Source organism: Stegodyphus dumicola, chromosome 5 (genome assembly GCF_044657685.1).
Source record: "Stegodyphus dumicola isolate Sdum_Otavi_A_Nest chromosome 5, ASM4465768v1".
NCBI classification, from domain to species: domain Eukaryota; kingdom Metazoa; phylum Arthropoda; class Arachnida; order Araneae; family Eresidae; genus Stegodyphus; species Stegodyphus dumicola.
The window spans coordinates 28,067,695-28,093,585 of record NC_140772.1 but is presented as its reverse complement, the minus strand read 5'-3'; the positions used below and the strand labels follow the sequence as shown (position 1 = coordinate 28,093,585).

At 34.0% G+C, this 25,891-nt stretch overlaps 1 protein-coding gene across 1 annotated transcript in view; it reads left to right on the top strand.

Moving 5' to 3' along the window:
• The window catches only part of LOC118182079 (cGMP-inhibited 3',5'-cyclic phosphodiesterase 3A-like), a 125,621-nt gene that overhangs the window by 59,679 nt on the left and 40,051 nt on the right, over positions 1-25,891 (top strand). Inside the window, exons 2-4 of the mRNA XM_035351361.2 lie at positions 8,202-8,579; positions 13,491-13,729; positions 17,325-17,622. Of these exons, the coding sequence (XP_035207252.1) occupies positions 8,202-8,579; positions 13,491-13,729; positions 17,325-17,622 (915 nt within the window). The remainder of the gene's footprint in view (positions 1-8,201; positions 8,580-13,490; positions 13,730-17,324; positions 17,623-25,891) is intronic.

Genomic DNA, 25,891 nt, shown 5'->3' with positions numbered 1-25,891 from the left:
ATTTTTTCCTACTCATCTGTCGTTCGTGATAAAGAGAACTCGCGCTAACGAAACGATTTCGTTTTGAAAGGCTTCATAGTATTTATTCCACTTACATGTTAGCTCAGGCAGTTACTATCGTGACATTTATACTCTCCGAATGACCATTCTCAATAAACTACTTTACATCATTAATACTTTCCACTATTCCAACTTTTTGGCCATTTTTATTCAGCAGATTAGTCTTGCAATGGCTTTTAACAAACAGAAATGCTTTGCGAGCTGTTAAGCCTAGAATTTCAAATAATCTCAAATACAAATTCCGATGTAAATTTAATTGGATATCTTTTTTATTGGAAAAGAATGCTAGATAATATTAACTTGTATTTAATCTTAATTAATTAATACACATGCATTTCTACAATATAGTATTATTCATTACATTGAAGAAATATTGCAATTCCATTTCTTTAAGTTCTGTTGCAAGTTCCATTTTTTTTGTCCATTTTGTGTTCTGTTGCAAGTTCCATTTCTTTAAGTTTATAGAGATATTATGTATTTTTTTTGAAGCAGGTTAGATGAAAAATGAGCAACACTTTCGCTGGGAATCGAATCACGGACCTCTGGAATATGCGCCCAGCGTGCTGACCACTACACTACGAAGGCATGCTAAGAAGACGGGAGAAATACCTTACATATTCCCCCTTTTTAAAGGGCGACTGGGTTTTAGTAGACCCAATCGCCAAATCCTGCGGGTGGAGAATCATCATTCCCCCTTTTAGTTCGGGTGCAACTGTAGGGACATTAAGCATTTTTTGAAGTAGGTGAGATGAAAAATGAGCAACGCCTTCGCCGAGAATCGAACCACGGACTTCTGGAACACGCATCTAGCGTGCTGACCACTACACTAGGAAGGCATGCTAAGAAGGCGGGCGGGAGAAATGCCTTTTAAGTTCTATTGAGAGTTCTATTTTTTGAGATCTCTTGCGAGTTCCATGTTTATGAGTTCTACTACGAGTTTCATTTCTTTAAGTTCTGTTGCGAGTTCCATTTTTTGAATTCTGTTGCGAGTTCTATTTCTTTTTGATGCCTATGTATTGTCTCATTCCTCAGAACAGAAACAAACAATTTCAAGAGACAAACATCTCCACAGAACATGTACATTTCTTCAGTACAGTGAATCCCATCCGAAGTATTACTTCTTAAAGATCACTGTTTCCGAATGTGACAAGTATCTCTGAAAAAATAACAAACATCAGTACTGGATATTATTTCTCTAAGACGACCAGTTCCACAGAAGGGGTACGTTTCCTCAATACAGTGAATTCTTTCGAAGATATTATTTCTTTAAGACGATTACCTTAAAAAGGATCAGTAGTCAGAAGAATATAAACAAACGTCAAAACTGGACATAATTTCTTTCAGACAAGAAATAGAAGTCATGAATGCCCATCGAAGACATGAATTTCTTTGCCAGTAAAGCTAACCTTTTCGTATATGAGGAACTTGGAAACTTCTGTATTTGTTCTCTAAGATTACTGCTACAAAAAGCGACCTGAAACCATAACCATTCCTGAAAACATTAAACAAAGTAGGTTCTAAATATGATTTCGTAAAATTGAAACCACCTCCACAGATCAACATACTGTTTAGAACATTCGATAAACACCTTAGAGAGGGTTTATTACACTTGATAAATAGCTAAACTCAGAAAAGCAAGGTTCATATTTAAATACAAGGATTCTATTTTTAACATGTAGCAATTACAGCTAAACGGGTGTCATTTTACATGCGCTGTTTTGTTGAATAGATAACGAAAAAGAATGATAGAGTAAAAAAAATAATAAGAAGAAAAAAAGCTTATTTAAAAGGCGTCATTCTGTTTCCTGACTCAGTTATTAAACACATTTGCATTAAAAATCGTTTTAGAGAAAGACGTCATCAAAGAATTTTTTTTTTTACGATCTCTTTATTCATTTTACAAAATAGGCTTAAGATAACATCCTGTTCCCCATTTTATTTCGATAAAGAATTCAAAATTCTGAAGGAAGATAACAAAAATAAATTGCTTTCTTTTTTAAAGTACCGGTTCTTTTCTAATATTGAACATTTTTGTTAAATGAATGCTATGAAAGGACTGAAATGTATGCATATACTTAGAAATAAATAGCTAGAAGCTTTTCAGTAAGGTTCAATAAGATGAACATTTTTGATATGAGGTGGTTTATTCCCTCGCTTTTCTTCTCATAAGAATATTTTATCCAGACTCATTGTCATGAATAAAAAAAAAACTCTATAAATAAGTGGGAAGAAAGAGATCGTTCAAAATTCATCGATTGATGTGGAAGTCTGGAAATGATATGCGTGGGAGAAGTTGAAGTATTTTCTGCATTTCAGTTCTTCAATCTGAATTGTTTATCTCATCAAGATGAGGGATTTTTACCATTTTTTTTTTCAATAAAGTACTAACTTTGTGAAAGAAAGCTCACCAAGTAAAATAAATTGAAAAGAAAAACTTTAGAAATTGGAATAAATTATTTTCGCAATGAATTTAAGCGTTAATCTAATCTCTAATAATCTAGCAAAATGGTCATAAACTTCTTCGGTGCTTGGCTGTATGTTAAAGCTCTCTCCGGTCATTGGCTGCGAAGTCTATTCAAAATATTTTTGTGTTTAAGGGGGCTCATACACCTTAAACCTCTTATGATCTTCGAATATGTGACTGTTGCAAGAATTGGGATATTTTATTTATTTTAAAAGCAATTACTTCCCCATTTTTACAGCTGACTACATAATATAGCTGCTTTAGAAACTAGCAACTAGATAGTTTGTGTTGCCACAAATATTTTTGTAATTTAATCCGCTTTGTGACAAAATATTTCGTCATGTTTTCACCTTGCGCGCATGATATTTTAAAAATGGCTAATGGTACGTACTTGAAATTTCATGGAATTCTTTTCACTATTTTCTAAATGAACCAAAAATTTGATGAATGTTTTAGTATTAAAAAAATTTATGCACGAAAACATTACAGATTTTTTTAATAAAATACATTTTATAAACTCAACTCCAAATAAAATAAAAATTTAACACGACATTCTTAGAATTTTAGGTTCACAGTATTTTCCAAATGTTATAAAAGCTATATATTAAATATGGAATTAAATTATGCAACAGAATGGTTTAAACTGTGCGCGGAAGGTGGAAACTTGACGAAAAATGTTGTCACAAAGCGGATTAAATTATAAAAATATTTGTGGCAACACAAACTTTCTGATGACTATGTCAGAAAGCAGCTATATTATGTAGTCAGCTGTAAAAAAGTTGGAAGTAATATCTTTTAAAATAAATAAGTTATCCTGATTCGTGCAACAGTCACATATTCGAAGAACTTATGAATTTTAAAGTGTATGAGTCCCCTTAAAATAATGTTTTTAATTAATTTACTCTTAATTTTCAAATACTTAATTATTTAGTTGCTTTTTGCGCGAGTAAACAGAATTAAATGATAAGTCTGTTCTAGCATCTTATGGAATTTTCTATTTCAGTGGCAGTGTTTTGCACAGGAATTTGTTCTATTTACTTATCAGCAACCGAATAAGAAAGTACTAATAAAACTTCTAATACGATTTAGAAATGATTTCTTTTTCCTTCATTGAGCTATTTGTTATGAATAGTTTAAAATATATAGTGCTTTATAATTCAATTTTAAATCAGCGTTCTTTGACTATATCTTTGATTTTATTACTGTTTATGTTATCGTACGTTTCATGATTAATTATTGGCATAGGGAGAAAATTTTAAGTTCATGAAATATGAGGAACGTGGAAGCTTTTATATTTGTGTAATTCTGTAAGAAATTAGCATCATTCTGTATTCTTATGGATATGTCGAATTAAAAATATTGCGATTTAACAAGAAGTGAAATTATTGGAATGAAGGTTTTTCTGTGCTGAGTAAAATCAGATTCATAATTGAGCCTTAGCGAGAAGCTTTAATTTTGTTCAGCTCTAAAATAAAATGGTAAGCACCTTTTTACAGTTTTTATAAAAAAAATAATAATGTCATTGTTTTTGTATAGTGTACATATGCAAAATGTTTGAAATAACAATGGCATATTTTTTATTTCCTTGATTACTGAAAACTATAAATGTACAATTTGCGAAAGAGTTCCTTTTAATGAAGCTGGAAATTCAAAGTGATACTAGCACGGAGGGTGTAAGAATTCTATAGACATAAAATGGAATGTTATATTGATCCCTCTGAGTAAAGATTCTAGTTTATATATTGTTCGTTATATTTTAGGAGCTAAACGTATAAGACCTTCCACATCTTCACTTGCGATGTTTAAAAAGATAAGTTTAATTAACATTTTCAACTACAAATTTAATAAGTATTGCTCTTTTACATATAAATAAAATATTGAATCACTAAAATGGTTAACTTTCCTTCCGTTGTTACTCTCTAAATGTGATTCAAAAACAGATGTGAATTTTAATAGTAAGCTTTTAAAGGATTTTTCGCATTCTTTAAAAGCTTGCTTCTGTTATCGGGACCGGATTCAGAAATTTATGTAGATATGCATGTATATATGGATTTGCGTTTACATGTATGCATGTATAAATGTACGTACGTGTGTATGTGTGTGTATACACATATACATACGTACGTATTCTTATTGATTGATACATACGTACGTATTCTTATTGATTGATACATACGTACGTATTCTTATTGATTGATACATACGTACGTATTCTTATTGATTATTTCTGCTTTCAAGTCTAAAAATAGTAATGCAAATGTCTCTCTAGTGGGTCATTTCAAAATTAACCCTTGCCATATAATTTTTATATAACACTCATTACGAGTGTCATGAGTGTTATATAAATATCCCCAAAAGCAGTTTTTTTTTTATTATTTTTTTTTTATTTTTTTTAGTCCAAAGGGATTTGAGTCCCGCAGGACTATTCCTTTCATTTTGGCTTTTTGCGTCGGACTCCTATAAATGTCGGTTCACTTTTCAAACGGTTGCCACCAAATGTTATAGTTCTGCATTATATTTGAAGAAATTAAATAATGAAAAATCTGCATAAATGTATATATATATTTCGCATTGTGATAAAACAATGGTATCTAGAGCCATCCAATTTTGAATGACGAAATCCTACTGCGAATATGGGCATCTGAAATCCCAAATTTGAAATTTGGAATTTGTTTTATTATCGATTTCATATTTTGTAGAACTTTAACGAATTTTTAAGTAACAAACTCAACGATTTCAAAGCGAGCAATGGCAAAACTGTAAGCGGGGGGAATAACCTTTTCATCTCCAGCGCGTCGAACTGTGTATCGGAAATTCTAAACATATGCCCATTTTAAAATTATTTTGCAACATTGCTATTGAACTAAATTTTATGGTTTAAGTGCAAAGAACATGATATTTAATAAATAAAGGTAACGCACAAAACGTTAAAAATCGCCGCTTTGGACATAATTTAAAATCTGAAACATTTCAGATTTTTTTAATTTAAATTTATTTATTTTTTGGTCCAATCGTAGTGCTACATTTTGCAGACCAAAATCTTAACTAAACTATAAAGTGTATTACGTAACTAAGAAAGTATTTACGCATTTCTTCTCTACGCTACCAACTTGCTGTTTCAGCTTCTAATTCTTAATTTAAGTATATTATGAAAATATGAAAAAAAGAATGCTATCATTGAAAAACGAGTGCATATTTTGCTCCAACTGAGGTGAGTATTTTTTATACAAGGATTTGATCAAGATCAACAACGTTGCTACATTCTAGCGCAAAACCTCCGTTATTATGTTTTTCGTTACAACATCTAATATATCGTTACGAATTTTGTATATATGTATTACAATTTTAATGAAATTACATGTGACATTGTGGTACTTTTTGAATAATGTAACATAAAATGCTTGAAAGATACGATGCCCTATCAGAAAAATAAGATTACAGGAGCAAGTCTACTTAACAGTGAGCTAAATAGCCATCTCGCTAACTTGGCGAGATATCGCCAAGCTGGCATGCTTTAGACAGCTAATCTTTTTTCGCAAATATGGAGAAATCGTCAACAATCGTCAAAATTTTCGAGAAATTGCTAAATGTCGCAAAACTTGGGAGCGTGCCTTCGTGGTGTTGTGGTCTGCATTCTTGGCGCGTATTGCAGAGGTCAGTGGCTCGATTCCCGGCGAAGGCGTTGCTGATTTTTCACTTCTCCTGCTTCCAAAAATATACCTAATGTTTAATACAAAGGAATCCCTTTCAACGTTCAGTACTCTTCAGTTCACCCAGGTGGATGATATTTTGGATGATTCATTCCCAGATAATATGAGCTGAAGCTAAATCCCATAATATGTTAGCCAATCCAGTTGGGCAGGAGAAAGTGATAAAAGTTGAAGAGGAAGTGTGGTGACAAGTGTTAGTCTTTTAACTGATAATGTTCTCTATTTGATTTTGAAACAACAAAATGTTTGAACTATGTGTGGGGTGTGTATGTCATAGCTAAATGAAAAATTCTCCTTATTGCAAAAAGCATAGTCATTTTCAATGCGTCCTGTTGACTGGAATATTATCTAGCATTTTCTTATTCTCCTGTTGTTTTAGCTATTAAATAATTCCTTACACCTATAGGCTAATTAGAAAATGTGCAATGATTTCTTAATCTGTCTGGTTACTTACAAATTGTACAATGATCATTTTCGTTTCATGAAAAATTATTATTATTGTCGCGTAGATGATGTGATCGTACAAATGAAGAGACAAGCATTCAAGTCTGAACTCAAGACTTTGTTATTCGAACTGAATGAGTATGTCCACATAAAAAAGTTTGAAATGTTAGTAAGGAGAGACAAAGAAGAATGAAAATAGTAAACTAAATTAGACAGCTTTTAGACTTATAGTTCTTTGAAGAGAATATAGTTCTTAGTGCTACAAGTAATCTGTTGTTTTGAACTCCAGCTTTGTTTTTATTTGTTTCCATAAGATGTGCTTCGATAAACACAGTTTATTTGTTTTTTTACCCCTCCACACAGTTTTGTTTGACACTGAGCACTTGTAGCTGCTATACCACTAATACTTCATTTGCTACAGCTTTAATTAAAACACATATATGTATATATTTAGAGATCTGAGCATCCGAAATCTGAAGTCACACCTAGCAAACTATGTTTTAGCAATACCATTGTTATTTTTCCTATCTTGTAACTATTATTTTTATCTTTAAGAGCTTTCCCAAATTAAATCTGGACATTTACCTAAAAGGCCTAGGTAAACTTTCGAGACATTTAGTGAAATAAAGTCTCCAGTTGGAAAAGATTTCAGATTCTTCAGTAATTTCAATAATTTTTCTGCTGTGGTTTTCAGGTTTTCGTGTGCTTTTTGGTGCTTCTTTATTATTTTTTCTTATCCTGTTGCAAAGGCCACAGTGATAGTAGCATTATTCTTCATAGAGACTGAGAGAATTTGTCCTTCATGGTATTTCGAAAGTCATTACATCTTCTAAAAGTGGCACCCACGTGATCAGAAAGCGGAATTGAAAGAAACAAGATTATTTGCCTTTCAATTGCACACTACGCGATTTTAAAATGTAATTTAAGAAGTAAAATTAATGAAAGTTATTGAAAGTATGGTTTCTGTTTCAAACGGTATATGCATCGTGAAACTAGCGTAGCTCTAGATGCACAATTGTGGAATTCGCTGCAAAACTAAAAAATATAATATTGGGAAAATAATAAATATTCATATTCTAAGTTTTTTTAAGAGTAGCGTGAATAAAATAAATATATTTTTGAACTTTTATTTTGTAAAATATTAAAACTTGATATATTAATAACATATTTTAAATATACATGAAGAAAAATTTTACGGAATTTTTTTCATTCCTCAATACATTCACTAACACGAGAAATACATTTTCGGCATAATGTTACTCTCGTTCTGCAATCCAGCATATCTGATAACCTGGCATCGCTATACAGACACAAAAGTTCGTATTCATTTTTTTACTGTAACATGGGATTATTGAAATACCTGAACTATCTTATTTCACTGCATGAAGCACTGTGCGAAAATTTCAAGATTATTTGTGATATCCAAATGTCGTTGTAATTTTGACCGAATAGTGTTTTATGTGACCAGTCATAGATTTTCCTCATGAGAGGAAAATTAACTAAGATTTTCTGTTTGCTTGCAGGCCAGTCACCATCACCATCATCACCAGCAACAGCAGCAGCAACAACAACAGACGCATCATCATCACCAACGGCGGGGACGCCGAGAGTCCGCGGTGGACTTAGCAGCAGTCACCGAAGCCCACGGTCTAGTATCGGACATGCTTGCTGATCCACAGTTGCCACCCCACATAGTAACGGGGCTGCGTACCCTCTCCAATCTCTTGTCTCCGACGCCCACCACCGCCTCCTCCTCTTCCTCTTGCTGTGCGCCACCCCGCCTTCATCACCGGCGGTCGCCCCAACGGCGAAAAGGAAGTTTAATCCTTCCGTACTTCCGGTCAGCGTCGGACAACGAGGAGCTCCCTTTCACTGGGGAGAGACCCTCGGCCTTGCCCAAGGTATCAACTTACTGAGAACATTCTTGAAAAACGTAAATATTAAGATCTTTCAGATGTAATATTTTACTTCCGAAATGCAGTTTATCAGATGTAAATCCCAAGATCGTTAACATGCAGTAAATACACAATGAAAGCTATCGTGGCAGCCATCTTTCTATGACCAAAATCTCTGAAAATATTGCGCATTTCTGAGAACATAAATACATCACCTGTACAGCATCTCAGTAAAAATCGTACACAAACCTTATTTTCGCAGCTGTTGGTCGTAAACATGTACACTGCGCACAAAAGAAAAAAAAATAGTTCTACATCTTCCGTTCTACTGAGCCGATTGACGAAATTCAAATTGTGTTTTTCATGTCTCTAAAGCGCGACTTAGGATATTTATTAGATTTATATATAGCATTGTTCTAACATAGGCATTTTGACACAAAATCGGTCTTTATTTGAAATAACATACTACAGTCAAAAGTCTTTAATCCGGACGTCCATAATCCGGAATGATCTATAATCCGGACCTCAAAGCTACAAACTTTCTGTGCATGTGCATAATGCGATTACGCATGCGCGTTTAATATATAACGGACAGTATAAGCCGTGCTAAAATTATCTAATTATCTTTTTCAGTTAATGTTGCAGATTGCGTTGTTCCTTAATCTTCTAATTGGATCCGGCTTATTATCTTATGCAGACTGTTAGAGCAATTTTATAAAAAGTAAGCTTGAACTTTCGATTATGTCAAAAAGAGTTTCCGATTCTGGAGCTGCCAAAGCATCTACAAAGCGAAAGCTTGTTTCAATGTACCGCTTCCGCTAGTGAAAAAAGTGACAGAGAGGTTATTGAAAACGAAAAAATTTCGATTGACAAATTAGTCGGTATTCTCGACACAACAATTATAGGACTTGAACAGCGGAACTTTGTAACTGAACAAGAAATTATGTCTGTTTATATAATAAACGGGAAAGTATTAGCACATAAAACGAAGCAACTTAAACAACTTACATTGAAAGAAATGTTTAATAAAGTAAACAAATAAATATTGAGCTTTTTTTTTTTTTTTTTTTTTTTTTTGTAAATTTTGATACCCTTTAGATCATAATTGCTCTTTATTTCATAAATTACAGTTTCATATTTTTAATTTTATAATTTCTGTATGCCATCTTACAAGATTTAAAATGATGATCTATAATCCGGAAAACCCAATAATCCGGAATCGCCGAAGTCCCGACGAGTCCGTGTTAAAGACTTTTGACTGTAATGTTTTTCCATATTTCGATTCTACGATTCAAATTATACATAAATATTAAATTTTGTAAAATTTGGTGCGAAATTTCCAGAGAAATTCACAAATTTATTTTGGCATCTTTTTTTTCAGTTTCCGCCAAGAATAATTAAATTGGCGAATTTCTTAATATATGGCAAACCATTTTCCTCTCCCTTCCATTGTGAAGGACCAGAAAAAAAGTCACATCATTCCTAACTTTTTACATTGTGTTTGAGCGGGAAAAATAGTCTCATCGTTCTCCTTTCAAATAATTTTAACAAAGTACCTAAACCCCATTTGATGGTATGATCGCTTTCAACAAATATGCCAAATTTCAAAACGCGCCAATATATAAATTCACGCATACCTTCGGAAATTTTGAATAAAAAATTTAATTTTTTGCAGGTATGTTTGGAACATATACGTTAAGATGATGGAAAAAATTTTATAGCTTATAATTCAAAACTTTTTTCGAAAAATAAAATATATAAAAATTATTTGAAAATACAAATTTTAAAAAATGGGCGAATTTTATTTGGAATGAACCTAAATTTCGAAATGGGACAGGAAGAATCAAATAAGTTTAATTAAAAAAAGCGATATTAATAAACCAAATTATATACCAAAAATAAGTATATACCAAACTCGATGAACATTGAGGAGCTAAAATTTGGAGAACTAATTTTTGAAAAACTACTCCTGCGATTTTTACAAAACTTGGCAGTTTGGCATTATTTCAGTCGCACAATCGAAATATGGAAAAAAATTGGCATGTTATTTCAGAAAAATTCGATTTTGGGTCAAAATACCTATATGAGAACAATGCTATCTATAGTTGAAGCAAGTTGAATTTCTTCAATCGTCCCAGTAGAACGGGAGATATAGAACTGTCCTTTTTCTTTTTTTTTTTTTCCTCTTCGTTGATCTTTCCATTAATCCATTAGTCTTTTAAATTACATATCTCTATTATGCCACTGTAAAAATTAAATAATCAATTTACAAAAATTGCAAAAGCTGATTTTCCATACGGTCCTTTAGTCCATATAGTTTTACTTTAGAAGGAGGTATGCATTCGACCAACAGTTTCGGAAATAAAGACTACATATAGACGTAATTATATAAGGCTTATTTATATCTACTAGCACGTAATTATAAGGACGTATTTGTATGTAGTACATTCATGTAATTGTATAAGGACGTATTTATATTTATATGCACGTAGTTATATAAGACGTATTAATAAGGGCGTATTTATACGCATAAGCACGCAATTATATAAGATTTAATTATATAAGGATGTAAACACGAATTATAAAACTAGAACACGAATTTATAAAAATATTCTATAAATAAGATTTTTTTAAACATAATTTGATTGAAATGGTAGTCTGCACAGCAATTAGTTCTCGTCAGTTAATTTATTAGCATTAGAAATTTTTATCTAAACTGATGCTTTATTTTTTAGTTAATTACACAGTAATTACGTCTTATATAATTATGTATATACACATAATTATATAAGACGTAATTGTATAAGGACGTATTTATATGTATATGCACGTAATTATGTAACGTATTATATAAAACGTAAAATGAACGTAATTATTTTAGATATGGACGTAATTATATAAGACGACAACTGACAATGAAGAGAAAATCAGTTGAAATCGCGAGTCAGAACTATCATTTATAGAGATGCATCATGGTATAAAAAGTTTGCGATCAGTTAGTTCAGTTAATTAACTTAAGTTTATTAATCTAAGTTAATTAAATTAAATCTTAATTTCTTAATCTTAAACCATTAAAACCATTTTCTAAATATATTTAAACCATTTTCTAAATATACTTCTAAATATACTTAATATACTTAATCTTTTGTCTAATATATTTCTAAATATACTTAATCTTTTGTCTTTTTTATAAAATTGCCAGAGTTAAGTTTTACAAACATAAACCATGTGATGATATTACTTAAATGACACTTGAAAAGGTTTCAGGGATACTTGAGAAGGTGTATGACGTGTGTTGCTAAAATTTCAGGAAATCAAAGTTAATCAGTCTAGGTCAATTAAATTAAATCTAAGTTTCTAAGCTTAAACCTTTTCTTAAGTTTCTAAGCATAATTGTTTTTCAATCTAAGCATCGAAAATTCGATCCAAAGAACTTTTATGATGGCGCAGACCAGCGTGGGAGGACAATACAGCGAGCATTTGGGGCAACCTTAAGAAGACAGAACTATTCTAATCAGCGGACTGATTTTTGAGAAGTTTTTCGGGTATTTTTTTCCTGCATGCCATTAAAGGTTAAAAAAATATAGATCCTACCTAGAAAACTAGAAGTTAAAAGAATTACGAAGATCATTCCTTTGGGCTGATATAGCTCACAACGTTATTGTCACTTCGCGTCCGCCATGGAATTTAAGGATTTATAAACCATTTATTTCTGAAATTTCCAGTTTTTGATATCCGCGATAAATGATAGATACTGAAACAGAGGCACGATTCTACTTAAGCGGAATACTTATAAATTAAAATTGCTTAGAGAATTTTACATTACCCAGAAACGTAGCAAAAATTTCTGTTTTTGAATATCAGCTAAATAGTTAACATCGTATTTAGTTTTATGAAATTTAAGTGAATCCATTATAAGGAATTATCGTATTGCCCCGTGCATGCTGTTATGGTGTGTACTTCAAAGCACAGTGAAAGCATGGTTTCTTTTTTCAAATTTCCGATTTCAAAATGTTTAATAGTGTTTATAATGGCACCCAAGCTAAACGTTTCTGAACTATAAATCGTCCTTTTCTTTGATTTGATTGACTGGTTGTGTCTCTCTCCAGTCTCTCTCCAGTTGACCTTTAACTCTTTGAGGGGCAGGAAAAACAATTAACTTTTTCAGCAAAACTCTTTTTTATTTACTATATCAAGTATTACAATGAAAGTATTTGCAAAAATTGCACATATTTTGTCCAAGACGCGTGAAAAAAATGACAACTTCTGTCAGTGACCACCGCCAACAGGACACATCCCTACAAATCAGCCTCTATGGTACTTATGGAAAAAGTTTCTCTTTATCAAGCAGAAATCAACTTTGCATGTTCTGCATTCCCACACTGTTCTTAGAGACTTTTTCTTGGTGCTTCAGAATGCACATCGTAGTGATGTTATCTTGGATGCCTGATGCTTATTTTCTTGAAGACGAATTGCTGCATCAACTACTGGCTTATGTTTCTTGATTGCCATCTAGTGATCTGCAATGGAACTTCAGAAACGGTCAGTCTTGAAATCTCATTCACACTAGTGAGTAAGACGTTCAATAGAAAAGGGGGTTACTGTAGGTAACCACCGCCTTCCAGAGAGTTAAATGGGGGGAAATGTAAGGAATTAATGCATCTTTCTGTGCTTCTTTCGTGGTATAAGTGGTAGTGCATCCAACTAGCAGTTTTGAAACTTCGTAATTCGACTCGTAATTTAAGTAGGCACTTTGAATTTTTGACGTTTTCTAACACGAAGGTTTTTACAGTACTATACAAGGAAAGAGAGGTTAAATTCCTAAAATCAATTCTGGGAAAATTCTTGCTTAGAACTTGAACGAGACTCCGGCGTCGTTTTCAGCCCAACCTAATGTAATGTTCAATGTTGTTGCAGCGTCTCCGCAAGAACCTCCCTCCGAGCCTACTCCGGCGGATGTCAACAGCCACGTGGACAACTACGACTTCTGCCACAGGTATGCCCACCCTGGAACCGGAGCCCTTGAGAAAAAGGAGCACCAGCTTTCGAAACTTGCAGTCTCCACCCCCTACAGCATCCCTCGAGGAACAACAACAATATCAAGAACAGAAAGAGCAGCAACAGTTCCAGGAACAAGAGCGCCAATTTTCCCCCGGGTAATTAATTCCCCAGTATATATTTTTATTTTCTTTCGAAACATTTTGAAATCAAACTTCACCATTACATACAGACTTTCAATTTAAATGTGGACATTAATTCAGGGTGAAACTCTTACATTTATGCCAGTCCTATATTGTTTCTAAAGTATGTTTCATTCATGAACCCTCTTAAACGGAATAATTAATGTAACAAAACGAAGACGCCAAATATCTAAATGCTAAAGATACTAATTATAAGCAATAAAAATAAGCGTCACGTGAGTGCATTTTCAGAAATGAAGTTTTAAAGGTTAAACGGGACTTTAGCTGCAGACCTCTTTAGTAGGTTAAATGAACATCACGAAACGGAACATGGGTCTAAGCAAGAACAGCAAAGAAAAGCAACCAGAAGGTTCTAGCCAAATGATCAGCAACGAAACCATATGTTGACCGAAAAGAAGTGAAAGATAAACAACTAAAATCAAATGCTTCAAAACATGACTGTAAAAAGGGATTAAAATTAGGATAATTAAGCAGAGTCAGAAAATTTTTCAGGATGGAAAATCATCCCCAAGAAATCTAATACGTCAACTGAAAAAGCTTTTCGAATATTTAGAATTATTTATTCTAGACCATAGAATTATTTATTTTAGACCATAGAATAAACGTCGTTCCTGATAAAGGAACGGATTCAAATATCAAATATCATCTGTAAGAATATGCAAGCCTCCACTGCAAAGTATTTCAAGCAGTTTTAGATGCTAAAAGGTTCTTTTACCCCATATCAGGTGTGAGGTACACCACACTGTTCCATATATTTTAGGTGCTTCCATTATTATTTGTAGTACCATCATTCCATATATAAACAGGTTAACCATGTATATAAGGATAACCCTAAATTTGGAGGAAAATTTCAATAACTAAATTAATGTAGTACATATTCTTAAGCAGAAAGATTACACGTAATATTATTAATTAAAATATAGTATAAAAATTTTTCTAAGAATGTCTTTATGTTAAATATTTGACTAGAAATTTCAAAACCATGCATTTAAAGTAAAAAAATGCTTTATAGATATGAGTTTCAGATTTTTCTTTTGTAGATATGCACAAATTAAAAATTTATTTAAAATTCAATTTTGTATGATCCCTAAAATCACGTTTCACTTTTGGCTTTCTTGGCCGAAATATAAACTGAAGCAACGAAGCAATAAATTGATAATGATGAATGAAAGCAAAGAATGAAACAACAGATTTTTTAATCAATAATATTCTTAACTTCCTTATATTTCTACTTCCTTGTACGAAGTAAAAAGGAAGTATTGTAATCGCGAAAAGTTTCAGGCAGCATATTTCAACGAAAATATCCCATTTTGACCTATTTCAAATGCAATTTAACGATGTATTTCCGTTATATCTGTACGTAAGGACAGAATAAAACCCTCTTTTCCTCCAAAAAATTATAAAACTGCTTTAAAATGAATTCTGAAGAGAATTTTTCGTGGCGTCTGTACGAACGTATGTACGTACGTACGTACGTATCTCGCATAACTCAAAAACGAGTAGCCTCAGAACGTTGAAATTTTGTATATAGGACTGCTATAACATGTAGATGTGCACCTCGTACTTTGGTTGCAATCGGCCACACCAAACGTATATAAATATATTTATATATATATCCACTTTGTTATGCGACTCAGTGATCTCAGTTTCTTTACTCTTATATGTTTGTAAATTGTACATTTTTTGCTTTAAAAATGATTGAATTATGTTGTTCTTATCTTCCCATTAAGGGTTTTATGCCTTTAATAAATCTGTATGCAATATTTTTAGAATTATCAACAATTTTAAAATTGTTTAAGTGCCGCTAAGCCTAATTTGATGGCGGCCATTGCTCTTGTTTACATTTGAAACAGATGAGTAGCGGATTTGTTGCCAATCTAGAGAAACTTAGCTTCGCAACAACAAATATAACGCCTTCATTTATTATTTAAATCATGCTTAATCCTTTCTGGAATTTTTTTCGAGGAAATAAGCGTTTAAGGTTTACTTCGTAATTTTTAATAAAGATATTTTGAGTTCTTATGTATTTTTGCCTAAAAGCGAAGTGAAAACTGAATTAATTGAATGAGAAATACACAATCGTCTGTGAAAAACTGTTTCTGTTTTGTTTTGTATTTCTTTTATACATCGTTCTAGCTTTATTATAGTATTTGAATAGAACATGTGGGAACGATTAGATAATTCTTTAAATGATATAAATTTTGTGCATTCTGAGTTACAATATGAACGAAATATAATACTGTTAAGTAAACCTAGCGCCTGAGTGTCGCTATGGTAAACAAAGTGAATTTTAAAAAATGCATTTATTCTATTGTGGTTTATGCGCTGTCGGCGAAGTAGATTTAATTCAATCCAATAAGTTTAAATGAAATGCAAGAAAAAATGCGTATAATTTAATATTCGGTAGAAGGAAGACATGTGGTGTACACATCAGATTTTTTGAATAGTCAAAGAGTGAAGATATTTTCATCATTTCTTACTATTTTGTTTTAATTCCAAGTGCAAGAAACTTAAGTTAAGAAACTTAAGTTAAGAAAGTGTAATTACAACTTTCAGTTTCACAACTGAAAGTTGTAATTACACTTTTTACATTTCTCATTTACACTTCATTCTTCCTTTCCTTAACAGCGTAGATCATCTAGTATATTCTCAAGTAAGTATCTTTTCTATAGAATGACCTCAGGTAAGAGGCATAGGCTCAAAATATTGGACAGAACTCTCATCCTATCTTAAATTACTAAACAAGTACTACCCAAGACAGTTTGATTTGCCACACGTTATTATATATTAGGTTAAATGATTTTGGCGACTAGAAAAAAAATAAAGAGTTATTTACTAGAATTAAAGAGTTTAGTAATTATAATTTCCTTTTCACCCAAATAACTTTGAGCCTTTTCAGAATAACTTAAATTAGCACATGTGACAACGTGCTGATGAGTGAATTTGACCCTTACGTGAACTGAAATTTGCAAAACTGTTTAATTTCTGTGTTTAACATTTTTAGCTAACTCTGAAATTTCCTTTTTCTGTGTTGCATGTCTTAATGGTGTGATAAGCTTGTTCGATTGGCAATCAAGAATTCAGGCGAGTACTGGGTTTGTTTTTATGTGTGCTGCTCTGGCAGAAACCTAATTACTGTATGAAGTGGAATATATAAAAAAAATTTATTGCTGCCCAAGACCCACTTGAATTTCCAGCACAGTAATAAAGACATTTTTGTTTAAATAATCAAATTCATTCTTGCTTCTTAATTCACAATCGAACAGGTTAAAAAAATGCTATCTGTTTAAATTACGCAAGAATTACACATTCTTTTACTAGCATTAATCCATCATTTACAAAATTTTATAACAGAAGTAGGATTTCAGCAACATTCTTAACTTTGCAGAAGTAACGAATTTAATTTAAAGCACAAGAAATAGAAAATTAGCTCTAATCTGAATAATGCTAAGCAAGAATATCATATAAGATGCTATTAATCCGCAACATGGAACACAATAGTTCTTTTAATCATCTCTTCAGTCTCACTATGTCGCGTTTTTTCTTACAGGCTTGAAGCTCTAATTTCTACACTTCCGGAGCGCCATCCAGTACCGGCCAAAGGGCAGAGATCTTTCTCTACGACAGCTTTACCTTCGGACCATCCTCAAAGGAGAGATTCTCGGGAGAGGAAAACTGTAGCATCTCTACATCCAATCACACCTCACGACATGAAATGTCTCATGTCTTTGCACGAAGACGCCACCCGTGGAGAGAATCGATCCGATGAGGAACCTCAAGCGGAGGAAGGACCCTCAGCTGGGGACCAACAAGAGCCAACAATCAAAGAGGAAGAAGAAGAAGAAGAGGTATGGTGGTGGAAATTTTATTAGCTTATCACAGCAGACTACATGCTGAGTTCATCTCTTCAAGAGTTCTGTAATTTTCTCATCTGAAATTTTCAATGTAAACCCTTAGTGGATGACTGCAACCTATACATGCCGGCACGAATTCGCTTTATAGAGTTTGACTTTCTTTGGTAGCATAAACCTTAATATCAAACTTCTAACAAGCGTGGATCAAATTATCGTTGTGCCTGGAGTAACAACAGAGTCTTCTTGAAAAAGTTTAAAACAACCTTTTTTTTTTTTATAAAAATAAGAATTTTAACCTAAACGCTCGTCTCATGCTTACAGAATCAAGCCACCATTTGTGGCGATGTATTTTAAAATAATAGGAAATTTCAAAAGTTAAACTATGTCTAGTAGTCAAAAATTACCCAATTGGTTTAAAGCGAAGTTTGCTCAAACTTCTCACTGGGGAAACAATTTAAATGCTGACAGCAATAATGCAAAGCCGAAAGAGACGGTGAAACCTAATAATGTGGCCTTGAAAGGCAGAAACACGCTCTGTCTTACAATTCAAAACCCTAGACTTAAATACTCTTAACTCATGTACATTTTTGGTAAGGAAACAAAAAAGAAGGTGTCATAGTAAAGATGTAAAATATAAATAACTGGTTAATTAAAATAATAATAACACTACAACTTAAGAAAAGTATATGATTAGCGGGAAAAAATGTTCTTTAAAATACAGGCTTCGTGTATATGTATTTGCATGCAAAACTGTTTTTTTTATCAACGTCCCTTTTTCCTTTTAACGAGAATTAAAAGCATATATTTCTTCTAATTTTTTTTTTTTTAATTCTCTTTTCTTCCCACAGCACTATCATATAGATCTCCTGTCTAGGGCAAGTGTTATCTTTCTTAGACTATTTTATTACCGAGTTACATTGAATATAAGCCTCAGTATTATTTTAAAACTGGAAAATTAGAAAACACAGTAAAAAAAGCTGCTCTCGAACTTAAGCTCAGCAGGATTTTAAAATTGAAAAATAGTAAATAAAAAATTAATTTAAAAATACGCATTAAAAACATTGTTATTTACTTGAATGAATATTAATATAAATTACCTAATTAAGCATCTTCTTCATATATGATATGGCTTTCAATTATTTTCATTTTCAGAACTTAAGGTTTTACCTCTATTATCGGTTCAGAACTATCATATCCATTATCACATAATTTGCAGTGCTGTTCAAATCGTTAGTAATGCAACATTTTGAAAACAGTTTCTTCAGGTATGTGACGAGATTTTATCCTCAAAGACTTGATCTTTCGATTATTAATTTTTAGAGCTAAAGTTTTGTATATGCTTTGTCTTGGTTTATGGATTACTAAGATTAAAGACTTACTATGCGAGATTTGTAGTTTCTGAATTTTGCAAAGTTTATTAAATATTAAAGTGTTTCATTACAATTATGCTTTAAACTATCTCTGGCACGACCACTTGTAACAACAGTGATAGAGTATGCGAAAGCAACAGTTTTGAGTGCTTTGACCAAAGATTGGCAATGCTCCTGTTGAAATTGATATTCCAGACATCCATACTTATTCAAATCCTCTGAATTAGTTACGCATAATTTCAGGGTTGTTGTAAAGAGTGATATTTTTCCGTTTCTAAAATAATCTTAAATAATAAGGAACAAATTTTGGGGGCACTTAAACGAACGTAGAGATTGTAAACTTGTAGGTCATCATAAAGAATCAAAGGCTAAAATCAAGACATTTTTGCAGAATGAAGTTGGTTGATTTTATTGTTATTGACTTATTGAAGAGCTGAATTGATTGCACAACTTGTTAAACGGAAGCTTTGAAACCCAAACTTGTTATTACGTGCCAATGAGACGATATCCGGACATAATCCCGACAGCCGAAATCCCGACAAGCCAGAATCCCGACAGACGGAATCCCGACAAGCCAAAATCCCGACAGGGTCGAAATCCCGACAAACCAAAATCCCGACAGGGTCGAAATCCCGACAAGCCAAAATCCCGACAGGGTCGAAATCCCGACAAGCCAAAATCCCGACAGGGTCGAAATCCCGATTGTCCAATATCCCGACAGAGTCAAAATACCGACACAGGAGAAATCCCAATAAGGCCTAATGACCCCTTAACATACTTCCACAGCTGCAACTAGTATATGCTTTGCTGACTAGCAAATCTGAAGAAAATTACAAAAGATTATTCCAAGATTTAATTGATTTCGCTGAAGAAAATAATATTGAACTGAGGCCATCTAGAATCATTAGTGATCTAGAAAAGGCAGCTATAAATGCTCCGCGCACTCAAAATGCTGTCGAGGATTGGCACAGAAGATGAGAGACCTTAATTGGACGGACATGTCGGCGTTTATAACATCATAGAAGGATTTCAAAAATAACAGGAGCATGTGGAATACCAAGTTGAATGCATTCTTTGCGGAGAACAACAACCAAAACGTAGGAAGGTAGATGATGACAGAGAAAGGAGAATTATGACTGTTGTGGACGATCGTGATAATCGACCTGTGATGGAATATCTTCGTGCTATCGCTCACAATGTGTCACTGTAAATATGTCGTTTGCATGTGTAAGTGATGTTTTCTTTTTCTTAATAAAAAGAATTTTATAAATCTTCATTTCAAATTTTAACGGTCATTTCAATTTGTTAAAAATTATTTTAAGTAATGACATAATTTTTATGATTTTTTGATTTAAACTTTTAATTAGTAATATGTAATAGTTAGTTAAAAATTGTATTTTATTAAGCTAAATTGAGTGTTTATATTTAGATATTAACTTAAATCCCGACTGTCCAAAATCCCGAATGGGATGGGTCCAAAGTCCCATTCGGGATTTTGGACAGTCGGGATTTTGACCCTGTCGGGATTCTGGACACTCGGGATTCTGACCCTGTCGGGATTTTGACCCTGTCGGGATTTCGACCGTGTCGGGACTTTGGGTTGTCGGGATTTCGGCCCTGTCGGGGTTTTGGACAGTCGGAATCCCGACTGTCGGCATTATGACCCAAGCCCCAATGAGACATCTCTCCAGAACTTTTCCCGAGGCTGGGAGGAGATTAATAAGACGATAAAAGTTGGATTTATCCATGTTTTTATTCCTCTTATTGAAGAGCATTATATTTCCAAGCTTCAGACAATCAGGAAATTCGAAAGTTTTGAACAGTGATTGCAAAAATTGCAGATAATATCAGAATGAGCTTGATTGATTCATTTTATAATATGATATTGATTCATCTGGGCCTGGTGCACTTCTCAAAGCTAGGTTTTTAATTATTAGCTGGAATTCTTGTTTTGAGAGTGGAATATCGTTGTCTGTTTGCCGAATTTCATTGCAACTATGTATTATAGTTAGAATATGAATCTTTCCTTGGATTATCCTTTAGAAAGATTGACTCCAAAATTTCATATAGGGTTCAGAGATTGGCATCCTGAATATCAGCAGAACTTGAAAGCAAATTCGAGAGAAACTTTGTAAGGATCTTAAGTTTTACTAACGTTTATTTTATTTTAAATCTTTACTATCACTTCTTATTTTCTACTTCCGGCCAGAATTATAAGCGTGAAGGAGTTTATGCAAAGTTGTCTGGCGAACGCCAAGTATTTAAGTGTGGCCTTTTTGCCAAGCAGAAGAGAGGAAGCCGTGAGTTCGAAGCAGGCCGCTTACCTTAGAAGTTACGCAGTTGCTACTTTGCCTTCCAGGCCAGAGGTTTTAATCCTCTTGATAAATTAAACGTATTGTAGTGTTCACAGTCTCTGTGCTACATACGCTTCCTGTTATTATAAGGCCAATCTTATTCTAAAGTTAAATTAGAGTTTAGTTTTATTTTGATATCTTTTAAGTTAGACCCCGAGTGGAGGGTCATTGTATTCCGAAGTACGGAAGTCATTGTATATAAAGAAAAAAATAAAGGGTTTTGTATACCCTTCGTCTGTATCCTGTCTACTTACTACAATTAGTGAACATAGCTTTAGTAAGCTCTCTGTTCTAGTCAGGTCATTGTATGTTTCCGAAGAAGGTTAGAAGAAACATTGAACCTGATAGTGGCGCCCGACGAAGAATAACCATGGCCGAGTTTCAAGAAGAACCTGTGCTGCCTGCAGAAACAGCTCAGAATCCAGAAATGCCAGCTGCCGCCCTGGAAGGATTTGGGTACATTGTCCAGACCATGCGCGCTTCGATGAAACCAGAAGCAACGTTTAATGGAAACTCACAGGTAACCAGTTTTTTGGAAAAATTGGATGACCACTTCATGCTCTACCCCGTGCACGAGTTTCAAAAAGTTACCTTAGCTACCAGCGCTTTGAGGGGCCAAGCGCTTAACTGGTTCAAATGTATCGGCAGAAGTCTCTTGGGTCAAGCAGGAAGTCCCACCTATACCTACGAAAATTTCAAGACTGCCCTACTAAAAGCCTTCCCTGTTGTAAGGGATCGTGCGAAATTAGAAACAGAACTTTTCAGTATATATCAACAAAGAATGGAAAACCTCTCGAGTTTTATTTTAAGAAAAATTCACGTTTTCAAGCTCTTGTATGGAAACCGTCCGGATCCTGAAATAATTCAAGTGATTTTGCCGAGGTTACTACCCCAAGTGCAAGACTTTATTGAATTGAGAAATCCGACTACACTGGAAAAATTATTTGAGCTAGCAATCCAGTTTGAAAGTAGAAGAACGGCGGACGTCGAAAGAAGACGCCAATATCAACAGCGAAACCAATTTGGTACGCCAAGACTACAGCAAACTACGTGAAAACTACGTGAAAACTACAAAACTATGTAGCACATGGCTACGGAGAAAAAGCGAATCAGTGGGCAAGGAAACCCGAGCATTCAAAAACAGCCGGCGAACGTCGACAGTTCAATAGCAACCCAGGAAAAAAGTCTCAAGGCCAGTGGAGAAAGAAGGAAAGCACCGAAAGGAAAAATAATTTAAACTAAAACGGATTTCTGCTGACGAGAGGGTGCGGAAATCCGAAGGCCACGAAAACCCCTCTTCCTACAAGTTAAATACAGTAATGGTGAAAAATTTAACTCTTCCGAAGATTGAAGTCTTGGTAAATAATATCCCGGCCACCGCACTCCTGGATACCGGCGCGCAGTGTTCCTGTGTGGCAGAAGTCTTTTTTAGAAAGTATTTTCGCAAATACCGCATATATAATGCGGATAATACAACAGTATTAGCGGCGCAAGGAGAACAATGTAAGTGCGTAGGTAAAGTACCTTTGTACATCCGTATCAAGGACGAACAAGTAAAGGTGATGTTTTTTATAGTAAAGAATTTGCAAGCACACTTAATCCTAGGAATAGACTTTCTTTCAGACGCACAAGCTACACTGGATTTTAATGAAGCGTCTCTTAAGCTGACGATGAAACCAGTGCGTGTAGAAAAGGTTGAACCGCCAAGGTTAAATCTTGACCACCTGCCTAATGACGAGCAAGATAGAATCCGACAAGTGGTAAGTGAATTTGCTTCCTTATTTAGTGATATTCCAGGATTTACCCAGGTTACTAACCATAGTATTGACACCGGAGATGCATTGCCGGTTCGTCAAAAACCATACCGGTATGATAAGAATAAGGAAAAAATTATAGAATGGCATATTACCGATATGCTACGTAAAAAGATCGTAACGCCTATCTCAAGTAGTTATGCTAGTCCGGTGGTTTTATGTAAGAAAAATAATGATTATCCTTTGGAGCATCCAAAAAGGTGGAGATTCGCTATTGATTACCGTAAATTAAATTCCATAACGAAATATCCGGTATATCCGTTACCGATTATAGAAGAAATTTTAAGGAACATAAAATCAACCAAATTTATGACGACTTTAGACTTAACGAATGGTTATTTTCAAATAGGGATCAGGCCTGAGGACGTGCCTAAGACTGCTTTTATAACCAAGTCTGGCACTTATGCATTTTTGCGAATGCCGTTTGGCCTTTCAGGCGCCCCAGCAACATTTCAGCGATGCATGGACATTGTGTTAAGACCTGTTCTCGGAAAGTCCACATTTATCTATTTAGACGATATCATTATTACTAGTGATAATCTTGACCAACATGTACAGGATTTAAGACAGGCGTTTTCTTCATTAAATGAGGCCGGTCTAAAAGTTAATGTCGAAAAATGCAAATTTGCAGCCCTTGAATTAAAATATTTAGGTTACAAAATATCGCAAAAAGGGATCGAGACAGATGAATCAAAAATAATCGCTGTACAAAAATATCCGACTCCAAACACGGCAAAGAAGCTCTCTTCTTTTCTAGGACTTTGTTCATATTATAGGTCCTTTATAAAAGATTTTGCGGCTATCGCTGAGCCATTGTTAAAATTAAAAAGGAAAAAGGCAAGATTCTCGTGGACGGCCGAAGCCAATAGTGCTTTCGAAAAATTAAAACAAGCATTAACGCAAGCCCCTGTGTTGAAATTTCCTGAAAAGGATGAAAATTTAGAAATTTCAGCGGATGCTTCGGATTATGCGGTAGGAGCGGTACTTTCGCAAAATCAGCAGCCAGTGGCATTTTTTAGCCGAACTTTAAATCAAACACAAAGAAACTATTCCGCGACCGAGAGAGAGGCACTTGCAGTTCTGTTAGCAGTGCAAAAGTTCCGAGTCTATTTTGGAAAGGCGCCGATAACAGTATATTCTGATCATGCGGCGGTAACTAGATTGTACTCTGGGAAAAATTTATCCCCAAGGTTAATAAGATGGGCACTCAAGCTGCAAGAATATAATCTGGTAATCAAGCATACCCCCGGAAAGGAAAATATCGTAGCAGATGCCCTGTCACGAATTAAATTAGACGAACAGGGTAATACCGTAAAAGTTGCAATGCTGACAGCGTGTACAATAAATTCCCGAGAAACTGTAATAACCGAACTGGGTAAGGATCCTGAGTTTGGAAGTATTTATGAGTATTTGAAGGATCCTGAAAATTTTAGCCACCAAGATATTGTGGCGATAAGAAATAGGGCGGCCCATTACGAACTAATAGATGGTCTATTATTTTATACAAAAACTACGAATTCCAACAACGAATTTCGACCTGTTATCCCAGCTAGTCTTAGATTAAATATCCTGCAAGAGCTCCATGACAGTCCTTTAGCTTCTCATGCTGGTATTCGAAAAACTACTCAACGCGTACGCGAGGCAGTCTACTTTCCTGAACTGCAAAAGTTAACAAGGGCGTATGTCCAGTCCTGCCCAACATGTCAAGCCGTTAATTATATTAATTTCCGCCCGGCCGGGTTTCTAAATAGTATTAAATCCGAATTTCCAAATGAAATAATCGGCATCGATTTATTGGGCCCTTTCCCAAAAAGTCAGTTAAACAAAAGTCGCTATCTCCTTGTTATAGTTGATCATTTTAGTAAATGGACCGAAATTGTTCCCTTAAAACGAGCCTCCGCGAAATTAGTTACCGATTCTATTTTAAATAAATATATTTTAAAATACGAAGCGCCCCTAAAAGTTATATCGGATAATGGTCCTCAATTTGTAAGTAATATATTTGAAGACATGTGCCAAAAACTGGGCATACGTCATTTAAAAATGGTCCCGTATCGGCCGCAATCAAATATAGCGGAACGGGTCAACAGAAATATAGTGAAAATTATCCGTAGTTATGTTAAAAATTTTCATAAAAGCTGGGAAAACTATGTCAATGAATTTGCTTTCGCCCTTAGGACCGCAAAACATGATACAACGGGCAAAACTCCTGCTGAGTTATTTCTAGGCAGAAAGGTTATAACACCATTAGATAAACTATTTTATGTGCAACAAAGAGCCCCAGAATTTAAAATGGGTGATATAGAAAAACTAATAAAAGAAGCAAAAAAGAATACGGAAGTAGCACAAAGAAAACAAAAATTGTATTATGACTTGAAACGACGGGGAGTAACTTATAAAGTAGGGGATGAAGTACTAAAAATTAAGCATTCACTTTCTTCAGCACCAGAAGATAAAACTGCCAAATTTTTTCCACGCTTTGAAGGACCATATGTTATAGAAAAAATAACTCACGCTGTTGTAGTGTTAAAGGCAAGAAATGGTGAAACCTGTTCCGCAAACATTGATCAAATCAAGCCCTACTTCGATCGTAATAAAATGCAAATCTTTTCAGATCTTTTGCAGGATCCGGTACGACAGACACCGCAGGTACAAGTTCCAGAGGTGGGAAAACGACAGGTACAAGGGCAAGCCAATGAGAGACAGAAGCAAGTGAAAAGAAAAT